Here is a 24,495-nt window from a genome sequence, read left to right as displayed (position 1 = left end):
ACTCGATTGTCATGTGACATTGTTCTTCAAATTTATGAAGTTCTGAATGCAACCCAAACGCCACGTCCTGGTAGCTATTGGCTTCTGTTTCGCGAAGAAAAGTGGAAAGAAAAGAAAATCAAGCAAATCGGTTTTATTCGGTCAAGTGGGATAAATCCAGTTATTTTTTAGGGTAGCCACTCATGAGCAGGGACCCTTTGTCACCTTGGTGCCATCGTCCCCCCCCCCCTCTACCAAGGCTCTGGCTGTGCCCCTGGTTACAGGGTGTGCACGTTTTCATGGAGCACCTTCATATGTCGTATGAGAAGATTCGCACCTATGGGGTGACCTAATGTCTCAATGTACACCCTCCCCTTGTTCAAACGCACCAAAAATGACCATGACCATGCAGATTCCGTACAGCTGTTGACCGACGCCCCAGGAACTGCACGCGGTCGATTGATTTTGTGTTGTGGGTGAATAGCGCATTTTCACTGGTGATTGGACATTGCAGACTCACTCGCCCCTATACGTCAGCGCTATGGTATCCGTGCAGCGGCTCACTGCCGCTGAGCCGCCACATCCCGCCCTGCCACTCAAAATAGACCAGGTCTCAGTTGAGCGGTAGCAGGCTCATCGGCACAGACGACGCCTATATGAAGGGCGGCTGAAAGCCAGATAATTCATGACGCAAAGGAATCTAAATGTTATGCATAGCAAAATCATTAAGACATTCTATAAGCTCGAAACACCATGTTTCCTCGAAAGAATTGCGAGGAGAGAATTGCAATCGTGTAAGGCACTGATCTAATGCCAACCATTCAACACCGTCGGTAAAAGATGCGTGTTGCAGACGTCGAACAACTACACCGAAACACCGATGTCCAAGTGCTGTGTCACAACGACGACAAACCCAAGAGTGCCTCAAGTTTCAAGGACCAAAAGGTGAGCATCCAGCTCCCACTTTTATGGACGACAGGAACATAGGCTTATGATGTATTCTATGAATATGGTACAAAGCGAGACGAGAGTTCATCAGGGACGATAACACATTGGCAGCACGAGGCACACGCAACAGCTCCGGACTGCACCGATTACCGGTCAAGAATGGTGCATGCAACGCGGAACCACTATACCTTTCGCGATACGGACGCGTATTTAGAGCGAGTGCGACACTGCGGGGCGATAACATTCGGTGGTTGCGTGAGCGCGCGCAGCGGACAAAAAGCGCGATCACCACTTGGTGACGTCACAAATTGAAGCCTGTCATCCTCTTCGCGCGCTAAAAGCGAACTGGAAGTGGCAAGTGCACTAAGTCCAACGAGAGATTCAAACATGACAATACTCAGCGCTATGAGCGGGACGCACACAGCGAATGATGATACAACTAAAACGATTACAAAACGTCCACCTCTATGCATTTTTGCCGGATTCGCCCAGCCAAAGCTTAAAAGACGAGCCAACGGCTCCTCAACTCTCGCCGCGACAATGCGAATGCCTGCCCCTGTATCGCGCATAACCTCGTCCAACACGTGACGGCGTCGGGCCGGCAGGACCGCCGCCGCGCTCGCATGAGATCACAGCCTTCCCTAAGCCAGAGCACCGGCTCCGCCGGCGGCCAGGCGCTGAGTATTCTTATCATCACGCGCGCACCCGCCACGTCCGTCCCACACCACAAGGCGAAGGCACTCGGTCGCGCCCGCCGCCGGCCCCGGCTCACCCGACAGACCTCTGCCCACCTCCGACGCCGTCGACGTCCGCGCGCGCTCGCGTCCGAAGAGCGGCCAGCGCCCCGCACCGGCCGGGTCTCTGCCGACCTGTCTCGGCAGGGAGCGCCGCCGCCCTCCCACTGAACACTGTATCCAGCCCGCCGCCCGTTCGCACGCCCCGCTCAGGAGCGGGCGGCGACGACGCGCGAGGTCTGCAGCACGCCGTCGAGCAGCTGCAGCGCGCGATGCAGGTTCACCTCCACCCAGCAGGGCGTCTCCTTAATGCTCTGGCGGCGGTAGTCGGGCCCCCAGCCCTTGACGAAGCTCAGCCGCAGGATGCAGAGCCGGCGCAGGTCGTCGACCCCGAGCCCCGCCACCGGGGCCATGGTGACGGCCGGCGCGATGCCGCCGACGCTGGCCACGCCCGGGATGTGCCCGGCCACGGCCGCCGCCTGCGCCGCCGCCGCCGCCGTCGCCTGCGACGCCTGCTCGCCGCCGTGGGGAGGAGGTGTCAGCGGACAGGCGCCAGTGATCGGCAGCCAACCCCACAGGCCAGACGGGGTCACACGAGCGTATGTGCAAGACGACGGCAAATGTCGTCACAGGTACATTTTCTTGCAAAACCGTTGGACAAGAATTGGAGAGTGCGTGAAGTTCCCAACGTCATTCCACCTACATATCTTCACACTAAGTAAGCACGGCCTCTTTACATGGTTCGCATGATCGAACAAGGTCTACGACTACCTCAACTGTAAGAGTAGAAACTAGCACAATTATTGCTGACATCACTGTTACAAATATACCAGCCATATCTTCTGGTTATACCTGTCTTGCACCCGCCCCGACCAAAAGCCCAGATCCCCTGTGCGAAGCCTTGCGAAAGACCATCCCCGACAGTGTCACGGCACGTCGGGGCCCGAGCCGACGAGGTACGCACCTGCTGCTGCATCTGCCGGTGACACTGGTGCAGGTCAAACACCTTGATGTAGGCGGCCGGGTAGATCTTGTGGACGGCGTCGCCGGGCGCGCGGCCCGCCTCTCGGTCCAGGTAGTAGCTCTGCACGAACACGGCGTGGTCGCTGAGGCAGCGCAGCCACACGTCGCCCTCGCCCTGCACATCCAGCTGCACTCCCTTACCGATGTGGAGTCTGCGGAAGAGACACAGGCCGGCGGGTCAACAGGCACCCCTGCAGGTGGCACGCCAGGCCCTACCAGCGCGAGGAGAGTACGGCCGGTCAACGGATATACTGTCGGACCACGCAGCAGCGCTCGCTGCATTGGTCTAACACCGTCGGTGGAGAATGGCCGGCGACACTGAATATGACTCCGATTCCTATTTCCTTCTGCATTCCATAGTAAGAACAGCTCCGTCGACTGAACGTCAGTCATGACCGTGCCCCGCAGCCGAACTATCGGAATGGTCTCCCACATCCGTCCTATAATTGGTGTCAAACTGCAGCCCCAATACCTGCACGTATAGCACACCTCGCAAAACTATGTAAAACAATGCTAAACGAATAATTGACAAGCGTCGTTATTATTCTCCATTACCCACGGACGAACAGTCTCCCTACTACCTCCAGGCCTTGACTGAAACAACTCCCAAAGCACACAAACGCGTCGGGTTTGTGCTTTTCATCCCATATACCCGCTCTGCTCGTCAGAACCCTCGCTTGGCACGCTCGCTCTGCTCGCCAGGACACTCACCTGCCACGCCGGCTTCACTCGTCAGAACGCTCACCTGGCACGCTCATTCTGCTCGTCAGGACACTCACTTGGCACGCTCGCTCTGCTCGTCAGGACACTCACCTGTCACACTTGCCCCGCTCGCCAGAACACTCACCTGGCACGCTCGCTCTGCTCGTCAGGACATTTACCTGGCACGCTCGCTCTGCTCACCAGAACGCTCACCTGGCACGCTCGCTCTGCTCGCCAGGACACTCACCTGGCACGCTCGCTCTGCTCGTCAGGACGTTTACCTGGCACGCCCGCTCTGCTCACCAGAACGCTCACCTGGCACGCTCGCTCTACTCGCCAGGACACTCACCTGGCACGTTCGCTCTGCTCGTCAGGACACTCACCTAGCACGCTCGCTCTGCTCGGTGCGGTGCACGTTGCTGAGTGCCCCCAGGCAGAAGCGGCTGTCGCCCGACGGGTCCACGTACCCGTCCACCGTCACCGAGGACATGCTGGACGGCACCTTGAACGCCTCGCCCACCTGGCCACGAACACACGACGCTGACAGTCGGCGGCGGCGCACCGCACGGCTTGGAAAGGTCAGACAGCAAGGGCCACACTCCACTGTCGCACATGCATAGAGTCAAGACGGGTGGCATGGTCTTGCGGAAATAAAGACACCCACAATCAATCACAGGACAGTCAGTTCTAGCGTAGTCATAAAATGGGACTAAAATAGCTGAAAAACTATACCAAAATAATGCCATGTCCACCAGCACAGTAGCTCTAATCACCTAATGCATGCTAATTAATCATTGACGGAATCCAGTTATTTCCTTTGCGCGAAAACAGTAACTCCTGTCACACCATCCCGGTGAATCGGTCACTACCGCACATCAGCGTTATCGTCACCGTCAGCTTTGTGACACCACTGATCACACCAAACCCGCAAACAGGTCTACAACGTCACAAGAGCCATTGGCCGTCGCTCAGCAGGCGCCCGCTCCGCCGCCAGCGGACGGCGCCCGCCCGGTGGCCTGCCGCCGCGCCGCACCTGCGTGTCCAGCTCGAAGTAGGTGATGTTGCACCAGAACTCGGGGGCCGGCACGCTGGACAGCAGCACCTGCGTGTCCTGATGCTGCACGTGCGCGTTCGTCCCCGAAACTGGAACGGTCCGGCCATCGGTCGGTCAGCACCGCGCTGGGTGGCGCTGGCCGGGCGGCTGACGCGACACGGGTGACGGCGACTTCGGCGCGTGTGATACACCCGGTGAGCAGAGTCCACAGGACAAGGGCGTAATTGTAACAGGGGGTGACATGGGTTATGACCACGTTTACATCGTACGCTACAGATGCGTGCAGCCCAGTTCACAGGAAATGAGTTAAACGGTGCATGGGACACGGAGACGCTGGTCTGCTTCAGCTGCATGTGAGAATGAAAAGAAGAGCGCAACAAAGTGCACGTAGAAAAACTGGAAACACAAAAACGTGGGTCATCATAACGAGGACATAATACCTCGCGAGAGCGGAACCCAGGAAACAAGTGCCTAGAACATGATGATGACGACTTCGCGCAAAAAGGTGCGTCCGTCCGAGGAGTCAAAAATTTCATATCCGTTTGAGACAACACACTATGGGGATAAGAAAGGAAGCTCAACATATAGACAAGCAAATAAACGGCGCAGGGAGTGTAGCTCGCGGCGCAGGACTGGACGAAGGGAGGGGGGGGGGGGGGGGCAAAACGGAGCGGATTAGCGAGCAGGTCCGTGCCACGTGTGGGGGCAGCCCGGTCGCGGCGGTCGCCACTCACAGGTGTAGGCGGCCGGCCGGTCCGGCGCCATGTCGCGCCGGTAGGTCAGCGTCGAGCCGGTACCGGAGCCCGAGCCGGAGCCGGAGCCGCGGTCGCTGCCGCTCCAGGGGGCGGCCGTGCCGGCGGCGCCGAACCGCGCCGTGCCTAGTCCGAACCCATTGGCCGGCAGCTGGGGTGGCAGGGCGCCGCCCGGGCCGGCTGCGCACACACCAGCACGTCGGGTCAGGCGCGCGCCGCCGACGGCCGGCCCGCGCGATACAGGCCGACTTCGTGCTGGTCAGCACAGGCCCGGGTTTACTCATGTGGCTGGACTGACCGAGCGTCGAATGCATGAGCGACTGCACGAGCATGAGCACGAAGCAAGTCAGGGCTGAGTCCAGCCTCGCACGGGAGATAGATAAAGCCCATTGACGATTTCACACGCCACTGACAACCCGACAAGACCTGGCGAGCCTCTGAAAGGCGGCAATCATTGCGATGTGCGACGGACGCCGGCGCATCCCCTGATGTCAACCAACACCCGAGTATCATCAGCTGAAAGAGCCGCATCCTGTGTATCAAAGCAGAAACCTGACGTGCGCGAACACGTGCAAAGGTAATGCCACCACCTCTGTCACTACTGAATGAACTAGTACCCCATTCAACTAACCTATAAACGGCGCAGCATTCATGAAATGATTTGCTGGAACAGCACAGAAAGGAAAACAATCAGCATCAGAGTCCAATCGTGCAGCGAGAGAAAGACAGGACATGCCACATTACTGTCTATGACAGAGAGCTGCATTTTAGGTGTGACGTTATCAGTGCCAGAACTCAAATCAACGCACCACGTATTGAGCTTTCGGCACAAACGTGCATTTCACGAACTCACCAAACGACTGCTGACTAGAAAGCGCAACGTTTGAACGTACACCAGCGTGCTGAAAAATCCCAGCTCATTTATAAAAGTGGCATCAGACAGAGTAAAGGAAAAATGAAAACAACGGCACACTACAGAGTGTACGAATACAAAGTTGAAGAATAGCAGTAGCCCGCAATGCCACCCGATATAAGTAGCATGCATACAGAGTGATCAGAAATGCACCAGCACATGCACCGACCACGGCTAGAAAAATACATAGCGGCTTGTCTCACAGAAAGAACTGCCACTGAAAGCAGTGCAACAGCCAGACCATAACTACAAGGTCACGTGGGTGACTTACCCGTTCTAATCAAAGCAAATGACTTTGTCTTACGGTGTCACGGCTGCGAGAACCCGGCGCTGGGTCCGAGCCGGCGGAGGGGCGGGGCGGGTGGGGCGGAGAGCGGGGGGCGGACCTTACTTGTCACGGCTGCGTAAACCCAGCGCTGGGGCAGGAGCCGGCGGCGGCGGCGGCGGTGACGGGGCCGAGCGGAGCGGGGCGGGGCGGGGCGGGGCGGGGCGGGGCGGGGCGGGGCGGGGCGGGGCGGTGACGGGGCGGGCCTTACTGTGACGCGACTCCGAGAACCCGGCGCTGGGGTCGGAGCTGGCGGCGGCGGCGGTAGCGGGCAGGGGCGGGGCGGGCGGGAGCGGGCCTTACTGTGACGCGACTCCGAGAACCCGGCGCTGGGGTCGGAACCGGCGGCGGCGGCGGCGGCCGTGGCGCCACCTGAAGCCTGCGAGGAGCTGGCGCCCGGCGATGGCAACGAGCCACCTGCAACAGCACGCGGCGCGCGCACACGCACCGGCCGGGCGTTAGTGGGCGCGGCGAGCACCGCCGGCCGCCGTTAGCAGCGCGGCCGGCGCCGGCCAAAGCAAGCCAGCCGTCACAGCACCAGCAGCCAGTCTTACAAAGCAAGCTAGCCGACTCACCACCGGGGCAGCAGCATGTCTCATTCACACTTATGCGCCAGCTTTCCCACTTCCCATACCCAACCGTGTTGCGGTGTGAGGACGATAACAGCTGGTTAAGGAGAGTACGCAGGTAGGTGATGAGTTGGCGGAGCGCGCCCACGCGCACGCACGCATGCACACGCGCGTGGACAAGCATACACACGCACGAACGCGGACACGCGCAGGCGCACACACACACACGCATGCATATACAAACACGCGCGCACGTCTGAGCGCACACTCACACACACAAACGCACGTGCTCGCCTCGCACCACAACACGATCGGGAGACAACGACCGCGTGTCGACGACCCAGGCCCACCACAGAATACCCGCGAAACGGGGAGCTCATCATCATCATCGTCACACCATCATCATGGTGTGACGGGGTGCACAGCCCTCGACGCCACCCCGGCAGTCGGGAGGTGTTGCGAGACGACAACGCGACGCTTAGAAGCGCGGGGTCGGGTGTCCGGAGATGCTGGCGCGACGGTGCAGTAGCTGTGGAAGCCAGGGAAGAAGACCACCTAATAGAGCCGCAGCCAGACCATCTGCAGTTGTCAGTGGGTTGTCATGCCAAAGGAAGGATTACGGATACGAAATTACGTGGAAGTGGCTAGCAAATGCGTCTTACATTTTGATGCTGCATGAGACTGACCACCGCTGGCCGTGCGGGAGACTGACCGTGGATGGGCAGGCCGTGCGGGAGACTGACCGTAGGTGGGCAGGCCGTGCGGGAGACTGACCGTGGATGGGCAGGCCGTGCGGTACACTGACCGTGGGTGGGCAGACCATGCGGGAGACTGACCGTGAGTGGGCAGGCCGTGCGGGAGACTGACCGTGGGTGGGCAGGCCGTGCGGGAGACTGACCGTGGATGGGCAGACCGTGCGGGAGACTGACCGTAGGTGGGCAGGCCGTGCGGGAGACTGACCGTGAGTGGGCAGGCCGGGCGGGAGACTGACCGTGGATGGGCAGGCCGTGCGGGGACTGACCGTGGGTGGGCAGGCCGGCCGGGAGACTAACCGTGGGTAGACAGACGGTGCGGGAGGCTGACCGTGGGTGGGCAGGCCGTGCGGGAGACTGACCGTGAGTGGGCAGGCCGTGCGGGAGACTGACCGTGGGTGGGCAGGCCGGGCGGGAGACTAACCGTGGGTAGACAGACGGTGCGGGAGACTGACCGTAGGTGGGCAGGCCGTGCGGGAGACTGACCGTGGATGGGCAGAACGTGCGGGAGACTGACCGTGAGTGGGCAGGCCGTGCGGGAGACTGACCGTGGGTGGGCAGGCCGTGTGGGAGACTGACCGTGGGTGGGCAGACCGTGCGGGAGACTGACCGTGAGTGGGCAGGCCGTGCGGGAGACTGACCGTGGATGGGCAGACCGTGCGGGAGACTGACCATGGATGGGCAGACCGTGCGGGGACTGACCGTGGGTGGGCAGGCCGGGCGGGGGACTGACCGTGGGTGGGCAGACCGTGCGGGAGACTGACTGTGGGTGGGCAGGCCGTGCGGGAGACTGACCGTGGGTGGGCAGGCCGTGCGGGAGACTAACCGTCGGTAGACAGACGGTGCGGGAGGCTGACCGTGGGTGAGCAGGCCGTGCGGGCGGTGCGGGAGACTGACCGTGGGTGGGCAGACGGTGCAGGACACTGACCGTGGGTGGGCAGGCGGTGCGGGAGGTGCGGGAAACTGACCGTGGGTGGACAGACCGTGCAGGACACTGACCGTGGGTGGGCAGGCCGTGCGGGCGGTGCGGGAGACTGACCGGGGGTGGGCAGGCCGTGCGGGGACTGACCGTGGGTGGACAGACCGTGCGTGAGACTGACCGTGGGTGGGCAGGCCTTGCGGGCGGTGCGGGAGACTGACCGTGGGTGGGCAGGCCGTGCGGGGACTGACCGTGGGTGGACAGACCGTGCGTGAGACTGACCATGGGTAGGCGGACCGTGCGGGGACTAACCGTGGGAGGGCACGCCATATGGAAGGCCGTGCAGTGGCGCTCGGTGCTGAGCAGCCACGGCGGCCGCCGGTGACACGCCGCCGGCCGACTGCGGCGCCGCGTCCGCCGCATCCGGGTGGTCCAGGCCCGCCGTGTACTCGTTCTTCACCGACGACGGGTTCGACGGGTGGATGGAGAGGCTCGACAGGTCTGGCGGCGGCGCACAATGCACGTGGTCACGGGTGTAACCACTGGAGGGATTGGGGATGGGGCAGATCCTCTCCAGCTTTCCGGAGAGAGGCTTTTGTCCCCTCCAGTTTTGCAAATTGGATGCACGTTTTTGATATGTTCCTATTTCAAACGTCACTTTCCCGTTACGTTGCACCCCAGAGTACAGTTCCTGGGTTGTTCCCCTCCCCAACATCAGATCTGTGGTCACAGCCATTCACGTGATGACCGCGGCGCAGCCGGACTCGTGTCAACGTTGTTCACGAAACTACAGCACCGTCCTAAAACACTGTTGCCATTTTAGGGAGATGGGCGAGATACACATAAACTGCTTTCCATATTAATACCAGAGTAGAGCTACATAACTGGCATGAATTCACAAAGTTGCTCAACATGTGGTAGTTTTCAATGAACTGGCAAGCTAGCTTGTGGATGAGGCACTAAGCAAGCATGTGCAATGACAATGACCCATTTAACTTGCCATGATGAATAACGTCGTTCAGACACAATGGATCATGCTGATGGGCTTTGGGGAATCGCTGAACTTATCAGTGACCTATTTTAATACAGAAGCGTATATAATATGCACACATAGCGATAGAAGGAGCTTCGTACAATATTTACCTTCTGTTTACTTTACGTACAACACATTTGAGTGCTGACTGAGTGATGACGTGCGCTTCCAAGGACTGCAACTGCATGGCCACATAGGACCTCTTGAGCATGAAAGCCCACATTAACACCACCACCGAAGACTGGAAAACATCTCCCACCGACGGCACGTTGAAGCCATCATTACACACTTGTCAAAACGCGATTAAGAAAGTCTACTGGATGTAAATCGTTGCTGAACTCAACAGGTGGCAATTACTGCCAAAAAAGCTTCTGACCTATTCCAGTGGAGACAACCCGCTCGTAGTGATACGGGTTGACGCAGACGGCGTCCGCCTTCAGGTCGAAGGCCAGCTGACAGAACTTGGCATTCTTCAGCTCGTTCTTGTGTAGGTCGGGCCAGCGCCAGATCTTGGCGTACACCACGTGTGGAAACCCTTTCCTTCCAGCGACCTGGGAGGCAAAACAAGGTACGTCAACTTCAGGATCGTCGTCCAGACCGTGAGTCGTCTAAACTTAAAGCGTGCGAATAACGGGGATCCCAACGGTATACTATTACAAAAAAAACACATGAAAGGCAATGGGACAGCAAATGGCCCAGCAAAGCGTACATCGTACGTCCAGCCGCACACAACAGTAGTTCATAATCACGAAAAACACATACGGATAATCCCGTCAAACAAAGCCATGCCACGAAAACATTGCAACGACGTAAAAAACACGTCTATCCACACGTTGGTCTGGTCCATGGGCGGGGCTGAGCGAGAGAACTCTAAGAGTGCCTCCGCAGCCGGAGGCCGATCTCGACAGGCATCGGCCGTGCCACGCGAGCCTCCAGGCGGCCAGGTCCCGCGTCCCTGACCTGCAGCCGGCCATCGAGCGTGCGCGGGATGGTGACACACTTGCTCGGGTGCGCCCCATTGGTGGTGATGGCCGTGATCAGCGAGTCCAGCTCATCGCGCTTCTCCTGTGGACGCCAACGGACGGCATGTGGACACGCTGCACTCTCCGCCGGTGTATTTGACCAGGGCGTGCACCTTTAGTACATAAAATACAATTGTGGAACACTTCACAAATCTGACAAGCCAAGAGCCACCTCCCCGCACTTTTACTACACCAGTTTGCAGCCCCAAGTTAATGATCGAGTGACAGTGTGGTCATTCAAAATCCCCATTACATCCGTCTCAGGACGGCACAACTTCGTCACTCTTTCAGTATGCTGTAGCTGAGTGTTGGCAGAGGCTGTTCCTACAAAAGCCTGCAACGCAACCGAAAGATTCGAAGTTCCGGACGGCATAGAATGTCTGAGCTATAACACTTTCTAGGAACACCACTACATCTTGAGTAAAAACTAAATACACTACTGGTCATAACATGTCCTATAGAACACAAGCACGCACGCACGCACGCACGCACGCACACACCCACACACAAAAATTTGACCAGTAGCCACCTCTCTCATCTGATTGTGAAAACACCAGAAACATGCCCGATTCAAGCCCAGAAACTTTTCCCGAGAGCCCGCACCCATCCCTGCTGCGATGTCGTCCGCAATTACTCGCGTTACCTTCAGCTTTTTGACGAGGCTCTCAATGGCCTTCCTGGCGAACTCCTCGGACTCGCCGCCTTGACGGTGGCACATGAGACTGTGCACTATGCTGAGGCAGGCGTCCGTGGACGTCGGCGACGGGCTCGGCAGTGTCGGGTTCATCATCTCGTTCATCTAGACACAGAAAGGAGCACCTCCGCTGTAGCCACCACAGTCACAAGCTGCAGAAGTCCATAACATATGGGCTGGTGATCATGAATTTTGTCATTAGTGTGCGAGAATGATTTTCAGCTTTCTTTGAGGTCTTGGCAAGGACTGCATACCTGTCAAAAATGGAGCTGACCCAACTTCAGACATTGACAAGATTGGGCACTGTATGTGATTCCAATGATGGGGTTTCTGGCCATGGATAATGAATTCATGGATCCTTGTTTATCTTACTCTGTCCAACGAACAACTGATGCACAGCATGAGTGGATATATACAATGGATTTGGTGACATCAGTGGTTTTGTGACCAAGCACAAAACAGAAACATTCCAGACCACATACACAGGTTAGAGCTAATCATTAAAATACAATAATAAAAATTTACATTGTCAGAACAGTTTGGTCTGCCCATCCGACTGTAACTCATAACTGCTGCAAAATACAAAGATAGGGGCATAATGGCTGAGTGGCTGGCACATTTGGCTTTCACATGCAGGGGCCAGGTTTGAATCCTGGGTCATGGGATGCGCTAATAGCTGGAGCATTCACATGACCTCTGGGTTGCTGGTGCTCCATACAAGGCTGTGCAATGATTCTGTTGAGACCCCTTCACAAAATTAATGCAAAGCCAAATGAAGACATTGTACAGGATATTCCCTTGCTGCAGTTAAATTTCATGCCACTTCTGTTCCCTACTTGTTTATTCATTGTCAGTTTAGCTGTCAGCATCCCTGACCTGGTTTGAGCTACATTCTTTCGGGAAGGCGGGATGTTTGTGGTTTGACTTCTGACTGATGTCTGATGACTAACATGTGTCATAATATCAAAAAGTCAAAGTGCATTTTTCCATGTTGTTCCCAGAGATCCAAAGCAGGGAATTTCTCAACAAACAGGGACAATGTGAAGAAACAAGATATATGAAGCAACACTTCACAGAAATTGGCTTACAGGCAAAATGGTTTCAGTAGGTATTGTAATAGTCCACAGGTCTGGTGGCACACAAGTGTTCACATTTTTACAAGCATGGTGACAATTGCAAAATTCACAGAAATACCTTCTCCTAGCTTCCAGAGCTAAGCAAAAAAAAAAAACATGCTGGAGGAGAGGCATCCAACATAAAGTACTTCCCTTTAGTAACATCCACTTTGTACCCAAGGAAATTATCAATTTCAGAGCAACCCACTGTGCTGGCTGAGAATAGTCTGATGTGAAAGTAGGAACCCTCATAGCTTGTCTAGGTATAGACAGATTTGGTGAATATTGCAGAAGAGTCATTACATATCACCTGCACAATTGCTGGTTTTTCTTAATTTCTAGGGATTCTATAGTATTATACTTTGCATTTTCATGCCTTTAAAACAGGAACTCTGACAGTGCCTGGCAAGAATGGCAAAATACCAGAGAAAACAACTTTTTGCTTCAGAGTATTGCCATCCATGGCATAGAATGCTTTCAAGTTGTGTGTGTGTGTTACATACTTGCCTTGCCCATAATCACACCGATCTATTTTATGCTCGCTGCTTTTGCCAGTTTAATCACACCAAATCAAAGAACTGAGCTGCACTTAGGGCCACACCATACACAGTGATGGTGCAGATCTGGAAGGAATATGTGAATTTTGTGATCCTGATCTTCATGCAGACATTTTTTGAATGCTTCATTACTTCAAATTGCAGCAACAAATTGTCAGATTTACAGCCTGTTATCATTTATACACAGGCAAACAATGTGCCAGCCAGCTGTTAAGCATTATGCTGAGCTGTGATTTCTCATTTATTTCTTTTTAGGCTAGCGTCAAGGGTTGTAACAATTTCACAGCCTTATCTCTTCTCAAAAATGTGTGGTGCTGCCCCTTATGTCAGGTGCAGTAGCAACATCACAACAAAAGTTTCAGAGCATAGTGATGTAGTTTCAGTCAAACACATGCCACAGGCAAACACACAAAACTTTCAAACAAAGATCATTTGAAAATTCAGCACAGCCTGGCCTGGCCTGAGTTGAAAAACAGGAGCAGAAGGGCTAGTTCACCAATGTCATTCAATCCCCCACATAAGGGATTATTTATTTGCAGACTGGACAGCCAACACCCTGCAGGCCAGGTAACATCACATGACTCACACAGAAGGATGGATGGGTAACTAAGCACACAGTCAATCCTCACTCAAAATGGATGTTAGCAGACTGGGAGACACAAATTCCAATTAACTCTAGGGTAGTTTGAAGCATTGCATTGCCAAATAAGTGTGTATTCACAACCTGGAATGTTCTGAATTACAGTCAGTCAATACCTTGCCCACAGCAATGTACGACACCATTTAAGCCATGATTCCTGAAGATTATGATACCTGAGCAGCCATGTGCAGAGCTAGGGTTTGATTTCAAGCTTATCTTCTGCGGAAACAAAATATCATCACTAGCTGCTTTGATTCTAGCAGCATGTGGACGGCTTATCATGCAGAGGACCAGCAAATTACCGTTCAGACGTTGCCATACCCTTACTTTCAATGATGGTGAAGAAGGAGGAACATCTGAATGCAGCTTTTGCAGCTTGAAAAAGTGTAATTGGCACCAAAACAATTGTGAATCTGCAATATCGTTACGAAAGGTACGTGCTTCGACGCGAAGTGTGTGACGCAGTTGTTCATAGACATAAGCGACAAGGAGTTACGCTAAACGTTGGATAGCCTTGCGCTAAACCCGCTAAACGGGGTAAGATCGCCATCTCAATATGACGTCATTTGGGTCTTGATAGGCCATTCAAACGAGCAAATTTTGCTTGGAGCAGGGTACAAGAGGGTCCCAGCGGTGCAGGTCATCCTTTGTGTTCGATGGTTTGCCGTTTGAGTGCAGATCGCTGAAATCAAATCTGCGACCAGCCTTTAGTTCACTAAGAAATGCTATTTTTCGTCAAGTAAATATCCGCAAAAGTTATGATTCGTTATAAGTCGTGATTCTTCATGCTTTCTGCTAATGGACAACTTTATCCCGATTCTGGAGTGTCTCATGTTTCACTGAAAGCTACATTCACGGAGTAAGTTAGGATGAGTGTAAACGTGCATAGGTGCAGGAGAAGATATATGAGAAGGAGCAACTTAAGTTTTAGGAGAAGAGGAGGCTTACGTTAGAATAGGTGGTTTTAGGGCGCTCGCGTAGCTTATGTGCTTGGTTTGAGTGACGTCACTTGTAATTTTAAACGCACATTTACATTATTCTCACCCTTGACTTCACACGTGAGGTGGTTGCAGCCGATCGGCGCGAATCGTGGGGGTGTATTTCGTGCAGTTTTCATTCGGCATTATTGGGGGAACGTCATTTTATGGCCATCTAAACATCGTGAGTATGTTTCCATGATCATTTAAACGTTTTTTAGCCCCTTGCATGAAGAATTAACGCTGTGGGGTATTCATCTTGATATCGCCGGCGGAGGCTTGGGACCAGATCTTTCACTTTCTCAAATCGTATGGGGGCTTAGCCAATAAGTTGACCTTATCTGCCCTCAAATCCTAAGTTCTCCCTGGATTTTGGCCACTCTGATGTGTGATGTTGATGACAGAGTTGAAATGTAAAAAATGAATTGGCCAGATTCAAAATTGTTTTGATGTTTTGTAATGACTTCCAATTTGAAGCTGATGCGACAGTGATAATGAGCATATATAATGATGGTGATATGGATAGTAATGTGTTTAGGTACCTAGTGTTCTAGCAGTCCAGGCACTTGCTGAGTTGCATCATTCCAGCAATCCCTTTTTGCACATATGCATTGAAGTGCAGCATTCAGAAGAGTGCAGGGGGCTCAAGTCAATATTGAAGGGCTCAGGCCTTTCTGAACTTACTCAAAGTGACACCCTTGTCTGACACTACTAAGAACAGTGTGAATGAACTGAATTAAGTGTTATTTATTAACAAGATAAAATGTATTTCATCACACCATGTAACCATGTAACCATTTTAGGAAGTGGCTGGAATCATAGCCAAATCTCTGCCAGCCAGTCTGCAAAAGATGCTAGACCAGTTAAGCTGTTTGGTGCAGGCCTAACACTGCCCAAAAAGGGTACCTAAGCTGTCTACTGGATCATACAGCTGGGGTTGTTGTTCTCATGACCTGGGTGTCCCAGATTTTTTCTGATTCTGATGATCTGACGAAAAATGCCGATATTTGTTGTATTTACTAATCACTAAGTACCCCCTCCTCACTGCTCAGTGTGCAGGCACTTGGCATGTGGATGATATGGTCCATCTAACAGGCACTGAAAATGTGAACCACATCAGGGATCTGCTTATCAGAGGAATAATGTCTAAGTTGTAAGATGAAAAAGCCACATGATGCACAGTTGAAGGCCCATCAGCTAGAATGACTTGTGTGTAGTGATAAACTTTTTAAAAAGACATGCTTTGTTCATGTAGAAGCAGGTGTATGCACCAAGAGGACCCATTTGTAAAGCTGTATATTGTACTGAACAGCATCTTGTACAAAGCTGTCTTGTACTGAAAAAGAACAAATTCCAAGGATTAATTTGTGCCCTCTTAAGGTAAACAGGCATCAAAACAAACAAGACATTGTGCCAATGCAGTTTGGCACCAATCTACCTCAGCATTTTCCATACATCATAGGTCATTCTGAGGCCAATGTTCATCTAATATTATCCTGAATGTGCATGTATTGTACCCTTCATGAACCTGGATGCCGCATTTAGAAATGTCATGCGTCTGCCCAGCAATGTAATCCATGGTAGTGTGCAGACCATAGATGTATGTAGGCCTAGATGCAGTCAGTGACCATACTGGTGGTCACTTCAAACAAATGCAGTATACTAGGTGACTGGGGTGGGGCCAGTTCATGCTATATGTTTAGCAGAATTGAGCTGTTGTAGCCTCAAAACCATTGCAGATCTGTGACACCCAGTCTGAGATTGTGAGATCAAGTTTCCTGATTTCAGTTAAAAAAACAACAAAATTATGCCTCTGTTTTGAGGTGTTACTAGCCATCTGGAAGAGATGAGTCCACACAGAGCTAGCAATCTTGAAGTGAGTCACTGACAGATGTATTTCTGTGGTATTTTGGTCAAAGTTTTAAACTAAAAATTATGTGAAAGATGCCACTTTAATGCATGACATATCATTTGCACTACAAATGTGACTGCCATTCAGTGGTGAATATTGTATAGGAAGCTTTTTCTGTTTGTGTTGTATAACAAACTTGCTGTTTCAGATGGATATCAGACCCAACCAAACAATTTACATCAACAACTTAAATGAGCGAGTGAAGAAGCCAGGTGAGACATAACCATCAAACAGTGATTATGCATTCCTCATAATGCACTGAAAGATGAGTATTGTGTTTGCCACTGCATTTCTGGCTAAAACCTGGTATGTAACAGGTTTGTAAAGTGGCATGGAAGATGGCTGTGTGTGGTTGTAAATGATGAAGTGGTTAGATGGGGTGTGTAAAGTGTAACATGCAACACCAAAATAGAATATTAAAATAGTGTCTTGAATTAACTTACCCTCAAAAAAGACAGCAATGATGCCATACTGTCAGTCCCCAGTACTGACATCAGGAGCACTTCAATGGCAGTACAGTGTGGCAAGAATTGTACTCAGATGTTAGAGTTGTTTTTTAAATGTGCTTGATTTTTTTGAACTTGATTTAAGTTGCTGTTTTCATCTGTGGAGATCATTGACTTGAACTGTTAGGTCTTTGTAGGTAAGCTGCAAACCTAAACTTAGTATGTTGTGTGTTATGTGATGCGTTTTGCACATTGACGAAAGGCACGTTTGTGTTTTTTTTCTGTTTCAGAACTGAAGCACTCCCTCTATTGCCTCTTTTCTCAGTATGGGCCAATCCTGGATATTGTGGCACTCAAGACACCAAAGATGCGGGGCCAAGCTTTCATCGCGTTTAAGGAGATCGGGAATGCCACCAATGCATTGAGATCGATGCAAGGATTCCCATTCTATGATAAGCCCATGGTGAGAAGCACAAACTGTACTATCAGTGACCAGTCAGAGTGTTGTGTGGTTGTTTCTTCAGAATTGTCATGCTGGTTATCTGCGCGCTGCAATCACACGGGTGCCTCTTTGTCCTATATCCCTGAAGGGGGACTGGAATAACCCAATAATATAACAAATATTTCACTTAACCCAAAGTGCAATCAAACATTGAGGCCATCAGAATCACTGAGATCGCGCCGTCCACCTTCAGTTTACTAACTGGTCAGAAAGGCCGCCATGTGTCGCCATCCACCCAGTCGGTCTTGCGAGCTCCGCCTCTGTTCGGCCTTGACCTGAAACTCGTCCTTCGGCCTGCGCAGCGGATCCCGAGCCCCGCCTTTGTTCGGCCTTGACCCGACACTCGTCCTTCGGCCTGCGCAGCGGATCCCGAGCCCCACTTCTGTTCGGCCTTGATCTGACACTTGTCCGCCGGCCTGCGCAGCGGATCCCGAGCCCCGGCTCTGTTCAGCCTTGATCTGACACTCGTCCGTCGGCCTGCGCAGCGGATCCCGAGCCCCACTTCTGTTCGGCCTTGATCTGACACTTGTCCGCCGGCCTGCGCAGCGGATCCCGAGCCCCGTCTCTGTTCGGCCTTGATCTGACACTCGTCCGTCGGCCTGCGCAGCGGATCCCGAGCCCCTCCTCTGTTCGGCTTGATCTGACACTCGTCCGTCGGCCTGCGCAGCGGATCCCGAGCCCCGGCTCTGTTCAGCCTTGATATGACGCTCGTCCTTCGGCCTGCGCAGCGGATCCAGTACGGAAAATCCGAGTCCGACGCCGTGTCCAAGCTGAAGGGCACGTACCGCCAGGAGGGCGGCAAGCGCAAGGAGCCGGTCACCAAGAAGCCGAAGAAGACGAAGCCAGGTGCGGCTGCGGCGCCGGGCGCGCGTCCCGCGACGGCCGATGGTGACCAGGCGGACACGGCGCCCGGTCCCGAGCAGCCGCCCAACCAGATCCTCTTCCTCACCAGCCTGCCCGAGGAGACCAACGAGATGATGCTGCAGATGCTGTTCAACCAGTGAGTGCCGCGGGTGGGCGTGGTGGCCGTGCCGAGCTCGAGCGCTGGCGGTGAGACGTGGATTGCAGAAGAGCTTGTGGGAGCTGGTGGTGTAGCATGAATTGCCTGTGGTGTTTGGCGAATGTTGTTTTTTCTGGGTATTTCGCGTACTGGACGAAGGCGCTGTTTGTTGTGACGTGCATCGTAGCTGACCAAAAGGCTGCCGAATCTTTGTCAGTTGTCAACCAGTACGGTTTGCAACTATGGCTATGTATACACTAAACGTTACTTTGCTTCGCAGTCCCTCTGCTTCCTCCCCACCCCTTCTAACAATGCTCTGGGGATGCCGTTATGAGCTTAATATGACCATAGCGATCGGCGCGTTCAAAAACCCTTATCGCCGCCATCACCAGACGATGTTCCGACACAACGGTCCGTGCTCCGTCGACAGGTTTCCGGGCTTCAAAGAGGTGCGCCTGGTGCCGGGCCGGAGCGATATCGCCTTCGTCGAGTTCGACTCGGAACTGCAGTCGACGGCCGCTCGCTCCGCCCTGCAGGGCTTCAAGATCACACCCACCCATGCCATGCGCATCTCGTTCGCCAAGAAGTGAGCCGGCGGACGTGCGCGTGATAGCTTGATTGGTGGATTGACAGTGACGTCACACTGCCTGTGGCAGTCGGCGCCGCGCCGTCAGACTGACTTCATCGTCGCATTGTTCATCTCACGGTATGTAGACTGGCGTCGGGCGTGATGTTTTGTGGGCATCGTCAAAATTTGTATCCCCGTTGGCAGCGATTCACGAGAGGACCAACACTTTTTGAATTGTGCTCGGATTTTGTACACTGGTGGGACGGCGTTCGCCCAACGTTTGGTGCGATGAAACCACGTGTTTCGGTGTCGTTCTCAATGACAGCGCTCGTCGAACTCGCGTCTGTGGCTGAATGTCATCTGCCTGTTAGATGTATTGTACCGTAATAGATGTCGCCCATGGGGCGCAATCGATATTGGTACAATTCTGGACGAGACTTGATTTCAAACAAGCCCAATGAGTACTTGTATTTCGCTCAGTTGTCTCAAGCATACAATAAATAACACATCGTATCAGAGTACCATGTAGCAATGTTGTCCGTTGGGCGAGCGTCCTCCCCTGTCCCTCACCCGGGCTGCTGTGACCCTAGCCATGCCGATCACCACCCGTGCTCTGCGTACTCGGCAGAGGTGAGCCCCGTATACGGCGGCGTGCTGAGACAGCCTCTGTTGAACCTGTTCGCAGCGCCGGTGACTGAGATAGTAAGTGGTATCGTTTGTCAGTTCGTCGACTCAGCCGTTAGAGCTGTTTGACGAGGTGACACCGGAGAAAGGGGCCGTGAGGAAAGGGGACAATCGGATGATAATCTTGGTGTACAGAGGCTTACGTTTAGCCATTCGGTGAAGACTGCATTCCTGGCAGAAAATCTTGCAGGGTAGAAGTAGGTTATGGGCGCCATATGGCTAACGTAGTTGGTGCGCCCCAAAGCCCAAATCATCCTCTTCTTACAGGTTAGTTTGATGGTCGCTCTGGTCGAAATGGAAGTCGGATTAGCTGCGTCGAGAGGTGTGAACGGGCTGAGCAAGCTGAGCGTTCGGCTCCTAACGTCACTCACGAAGGTTGACAAGAAGGCATGAGTCGCGGCTCCCCCCAGCCCTGCCGGAAGGTAGGCTGAAGATGCGCCTCACCCCAGCCGGGAGGCGAGCTGAAGACACGCCTCATCCCAGCCGGGAGGCGGGCTGAAGACGCGCCTCCCCCTGCCGGGAGTCGGGCTGAAGCCGCGCCTCACCCCTGCCGGGAGGTGGGCTGGAAGAGGCCGGCCAGCTCGGGCACGACGTCGCCGGCGCTGAGGCCGGCCGCCTGCGCCAGACTCAGCGTGGCCTTGGAGCTGATTGAGCCGCACACGTATGTGAAGCAGAACGGGTCGAAGAAAAGGCCGCACGCCGGCTGGTTGCAGTAGCTGTGGGCGGAAAGATGTACTCAGAAGGCGAGGCTGCTCAGAAGGCGGAACGAAATGCTCCAGGGATGTAGGAAAAGAGTGGGAGGAGCTGGCTGTGCCTCGTAGATTGCGGAGCCCGGAAAGCGTATACACGCGGGACACCAGTGGCGCACTTAACTTGGCTCCGCCCACTGGTTCAGTTTTCAGTGCAGCGTAAACAAAAGATGATGATTGGAATGGTAAGGCCGCGCCGACGTCGGAGGTCATAAACGTAAACTAAAAATGGCAAATATGTAAATACTGTTTCTTGTGAAAGAGCGTACGCAAGATTCATAATAGGAGGAAGGAGATACATTTTGAGAGAAAAGAACTCCAAAAGCTAAGTATAGCACGCCGCATGGGCGCACAATTCTCTACCACTCGTAGACAGTATCACCTTTTCTCGATCTACTTAATCTGACGTGTTTGGAGCGCCATGCTGCTCAGGGCCAGCCTGTCAGTCATGCTCCATGCGAGACGTGACGCATCGGACATGGAAACGGTCAACTACCAGACAGGACAGACGGTGATACTCCAGATGAGACATTGTCCGGTCGGACAGATCAGTCAGTAAGTTGGCAAACAGCAAAACAGCACGCCATGCAGAATGTTCACTGAATCGCCCGGCAAGGCAGACATCCGCCTTCTGTACGGTACCAACACGGACCAGCTGAACACGATAAACACTGGTCTGTCACGCAGAAGGAGCAGCATGGCCGTTCTAGCAGACACTGATCTGCCGGAGCGGGGTCCGCCACTGACCTGCCCGACAGACACTCGCGATCCTCCAGACAGCTGCCGCCGGACTTCTTGGCCGGAAAGCAGCGCCGTTGGCCATCCCCCAGGCCCGTGGTCGTGCAGTAAGTGTTGATGGGACAATCTTGGGGTCCCGCACAAACTGCCAACATCTCCGGGGGTCGTTAACCTCTCGCGATGGCGATGACGCCAGCTACCGTCTACTCGGCGCCTAACGCGTTACGTCGCACTTGGCGAACAGAGAGCATGACTCGAAGCAGGAATCCAAGATGGCGCGTACACCGACCCCGTTTGGGGTCTTCGTACCGGACATTGCAAAACCGGGCTGCAGACCAGCACGGCGCGCCGCTGCGGTTGCCTGCAATTCCACTTCCGCAGTAATGTTCGGACCACGGAAGGCGCTCCGAAGCTTACGAGGCGGTGTGACGCGGCGGACAGAGGCGCGAGACCGCGGTACCGATAGCCGCGACTGGGTCAACGCTGACGGTAGAGAGTGGGCCTGGTCTGGTCACGTGTTGAGCTTGCCGGAACCAGGAAATGTGCGCATGGGTGAAACGACCGAACGCCACCATCGAAACCCGCCAGTCGTTACTGGACCAGGCTGGTACCCGTTCGTCGAGTCTGCCGGGCGCGGTGCCAGCACGGGATTCGCTAATGAAGGCACTCCATCTTTCATGACAGCCTTGCAAGAACATGGCAACCAAGGCATGGCGCAACTGATCAGCGCCGCCGAGGCACTGACCCAGAAACTTTCCGACGAGGTCCGTGCAGGCGTAACAGCTGGCGCCGCGTCGCGTCCCGCCGGTGGCGAGGTCCACATGCGACGACAGCGTCAGCAGCAACAGCGGCAGCATTGGCAGCAGACCCATCTACGGACGGAGAGGGAGGGGCGTCAACGCCCCTCGGTCGACACCCCCGCCAGCAGCGGTTTGATGCGGAGCTGGCCGCAGTGTGGGTGGGTAGCGCTTCATATTGGGTGTCGGTTGCTCTAGGTCAGCAGTGCGCCCATACCGCTCGCACGTCACGCCCTTGCCCTTCATCGCCCGCCGAAGCCTGTTAGCGCCACGTTGGCGACGACTTGACAAGATGGCACTCGATTTACGGGCATGTACGTGCAATGTAGATTATTGCGATCTGAGCGAACCCTTGCAAGAATAGTTGTCACACCATGCAGGCATTCGTCGGGTGCACCTCTACAGTACGAAGGACGGTATTTCAATTCGCACGCCATGTGAGATGTGCAATTAGCATCGAATAGGCGTGGGCGTGGCAACGGATACATTTGCGCATAGCGTAGCGTGACGGCTCTGGAGCTGCGCGTGACGTTTGGAATTTCTTAATGCGGGCATTGATTAGACTCAGCTGCACATCTGAGCATGCTTATAACGCATTAACGCATTAAGCCTGTCAGCGGGACTGGATTACAGCGCCGTTCCAGCACACATTTCCGACGCGCTGTGTGGGCCATTGATCACGCCAATGCGCCGTGGATTGCCTGGCCGTAGTATTCAATGTCCGTGTCTGTACAGAATACCCTCAAATGAATTGTTTATTCAAAAATCGAAACCTATGGTAATGACACTTTCGGGGTGCACACATCTGGTAGCTTGAATATAACGCTGTGAGCTGACCATAAAAGTGTGATATTCCTACGCATTTACCGGAACCAATCTGTCAGTATCAGCAACTGAAAGCTAACAAAGGTCCACAAAAGGCGCTTGCACTCACCGCGACGGCGAAATGTGGGGTCACCGGACACGATGATAGCGCTCGTCACACTGCCGGCAGCGGCGGGGCCGTGTGACCTGACGCCGCGCGTTCTGCCGCCCGGCCCAGGACCGGATCTGCAAATGGGACAGCTTCAGGCATACCGATCCTTCCGGAGGGATGAGGCCCACAGAATTTCACCACTCGGATATTGTAGCAGAGCCGGTTCGACCAACTGACCTCATTTGCTTTGCCGCTGATTGCTTTTATTTCATTGTATTTGAATGACACACACGCACACACACACACACACACACACACACACACACACACACACACACACACACACACACACACACACACACACCACGCACGCACACACACACACACACACACACACACACACATATATATATATATATATATATATATATATATATATATATATATTAATATTCATATTGTATCTACAATATCAAGTGCATATGCTCGACGCAAGGTCGTCTCACTAACATGCTCGTGGTTGTTTTGCATCTGTAGGTCAATTAGGGGCTTAACGGACGTTATTCTTGGGATGCTACGATTACCACAGCGTCACCATCGCGGTTGGAAGCAACCGATGCGTTACCTCGGGCGATTGAAAATGACCAAAAATGGCTGCCGTTGCTTAGGGATAATTCCTTTAGTTAGACACATACAGTTGACTCAAGCCCGCTTTTGGCCTGGTGGGGCCAAATGGGACTTCCTCTTGGGCTGGTGGGGCTTCCTGTGTGATTGTTCCTGAAAAGGCATGCTTTATGGGGTTCTGCGCATGCGATGGGCCTCTTTCGGATCATTCCCTGCATCAAGGTGACCAAAAGAGCCCACCGTAAGGTATCGAGGGCCTTTTCTACACTGGCAGATATGGTCTACCGTGTGTTTCCTTTGCATTCGATGGAACGCATCGTCTCCGCCATCCGGAATATTCCATCGGTATGTTGGGTTCCCTGGAATTTTAGAGGGGGGGGGGGGGGAGAATATGCTTCCTCTTAGAAAACGGGAAAGGGATTACTGCCGCTTGCCCCCTTCTCTCTGGTGGCACCACCTGAACGAGTAAGGCGCATTAATATCGTTGGATGGTGTGGTGTGGTGTGATTGGAGCAATAACAGGCTTGATGGATAAATCTTCATCAGTTACGTGATACCAAACCTAAACTTATTCGCTCAGACGTCTTAAGCCAATAGTTCTAATCCATGTATTTCCTCATCTGTTATGTCTGTATATATTATACACAAATTGGTTGATTATGAGCCCGGTCCGTTCTGGCAATTGGTGTTGGCGAAATATGTAAATTTGCAATTAGCCAAAGTTTGACAACTGTGACCGGAACACTGCAAAAACGTACGCATTTGTAAAAATATTGGTTAAAAAAAGACCTCACGCACGTATTGTTTTCAGAGCCAGAGATCGCTATTTAAAACGTAGTGTATATTTTGCG

At 53.6% G+C, this 24,495-nt stretch overlaps 3 protein-coding genes across 4 annotated transcripts; 1 reads left to right on the top strand and 2 right to left on the bottom strand.

Moving 5' to 3' along the window:
• Positions 1–1,524: 1,524 nt before the first annotated feature.
• Positions 1,525–14,192, bottom strand: LOC119089845 (mothers against decapentaplegic homolog 4). The gene is made up of 12 exons (XM_037212656.1): positions 14,059–14,192; positions 11,369–11,524; positions 10,664–10,768; positions 10,080–10,254; positions 8,983–9,171; positions 6,734–6,847; positions 5,314–5,372; positions 5,175–5,268; positions 4,420–4,529; positions 3,770–3,906; positions 2,626–2,836; positions 1,525–2,173 (listed from the first exon to the last, which is right to left on the bottom strand). Exons 2-12 carry the CDS (start codon positions 11,522–11,524, stop codon positions 1,871–1,873), a joined length of 1,653 nt encoding a protein of 550 aa, XP_037068551.1. The 5' UTR covers positions 14,059–14,192; the 3' UTR covers positions 1,525–1,870.
• Positions 14,193–14,790: 598 nt separating this feature from the next.
• On the top strand, positions 14,791–20,205 carry LOC119114810 (U1 small nuclear ribonucleoprotein A). Of its 2 annotated transcripts, none has more exons than XM_037238849.1 (5): positions 14,791–14,892; positions 16,769–16,832; positions 17,357–17,529; positions 18,297–18,568; positions 18,999–20,199. In XM_037238849.1, the coding sequence occupies exons 2-5, from the start codon at positions 16,769–16,771 to the stop codon at positions 19,156–19,158; spliced, it is 669 nt and encodes a 222-aa protein (XP_037094744.1). In that variant the 5' UTR covers positions 14,791–14,892; the 3' UTR covers positions 19,159–20,199. The 2 variants fall into 2 exon arrangements, with proteins under 2 accessions (XP_037094744.1, XP_037094743.1); XM_037238848.1 differs by lacking the exon at positions 14,791–14,892 and adding an exon at positions 16,497–16,584 and having other exon boundaries at positions 18,999–20,205.
• An 89-nt stretch (positions 20,206–20,294) lies between these two features.
• Positions 20,295–23,140, bottom strand: LOC119089844 (uncharacterized). Its single transcript, XM_037212655.1, has 5 exons — positions 23,039–23,140; positions 22,053–22,179; positions 21,317–21,452; positions 20,434–20,536; positions 20,295–20,333 (listed from the first exon to the last, which is right to left on the bottom strand). The coding sequence occupies exons 2-5, from the start codon at positions 22,177–22,179 to the stop codon at positions 20,295–20,297; spliced, it is 405 nt and encodes a 134-aa protein (XP_037068550.1). The 5' UTR covers positions 23,039–23,140.
• Positions 23,141–24,495: the final 1,355 nt, after the last annotated feature.

The sequence above is a fragment of the Pollicipes pollicipes genome, unplaced genomic scaffold (genome assembly GCF_011947565.3).
Source record: "Pollicipes pollicipes isolate AB1234 unplaced genomic scaffold, Ppol_2.1 Scaffold_3087;HRSCAF=3621_pilon_pilon_pilon, whole genome shotgun sequence".
NCBI lineage: Eukaryota > Metazoa > Arthropoda > Thecostraca > Pollicipedomorpha > Pollicipedidae > Pollicipes > Pollicipes pollicipes.
Note: the sequence above shows the minus strand (reverse complement) of the source record. Positions and strands in the feature narration are given on the sequence as shown.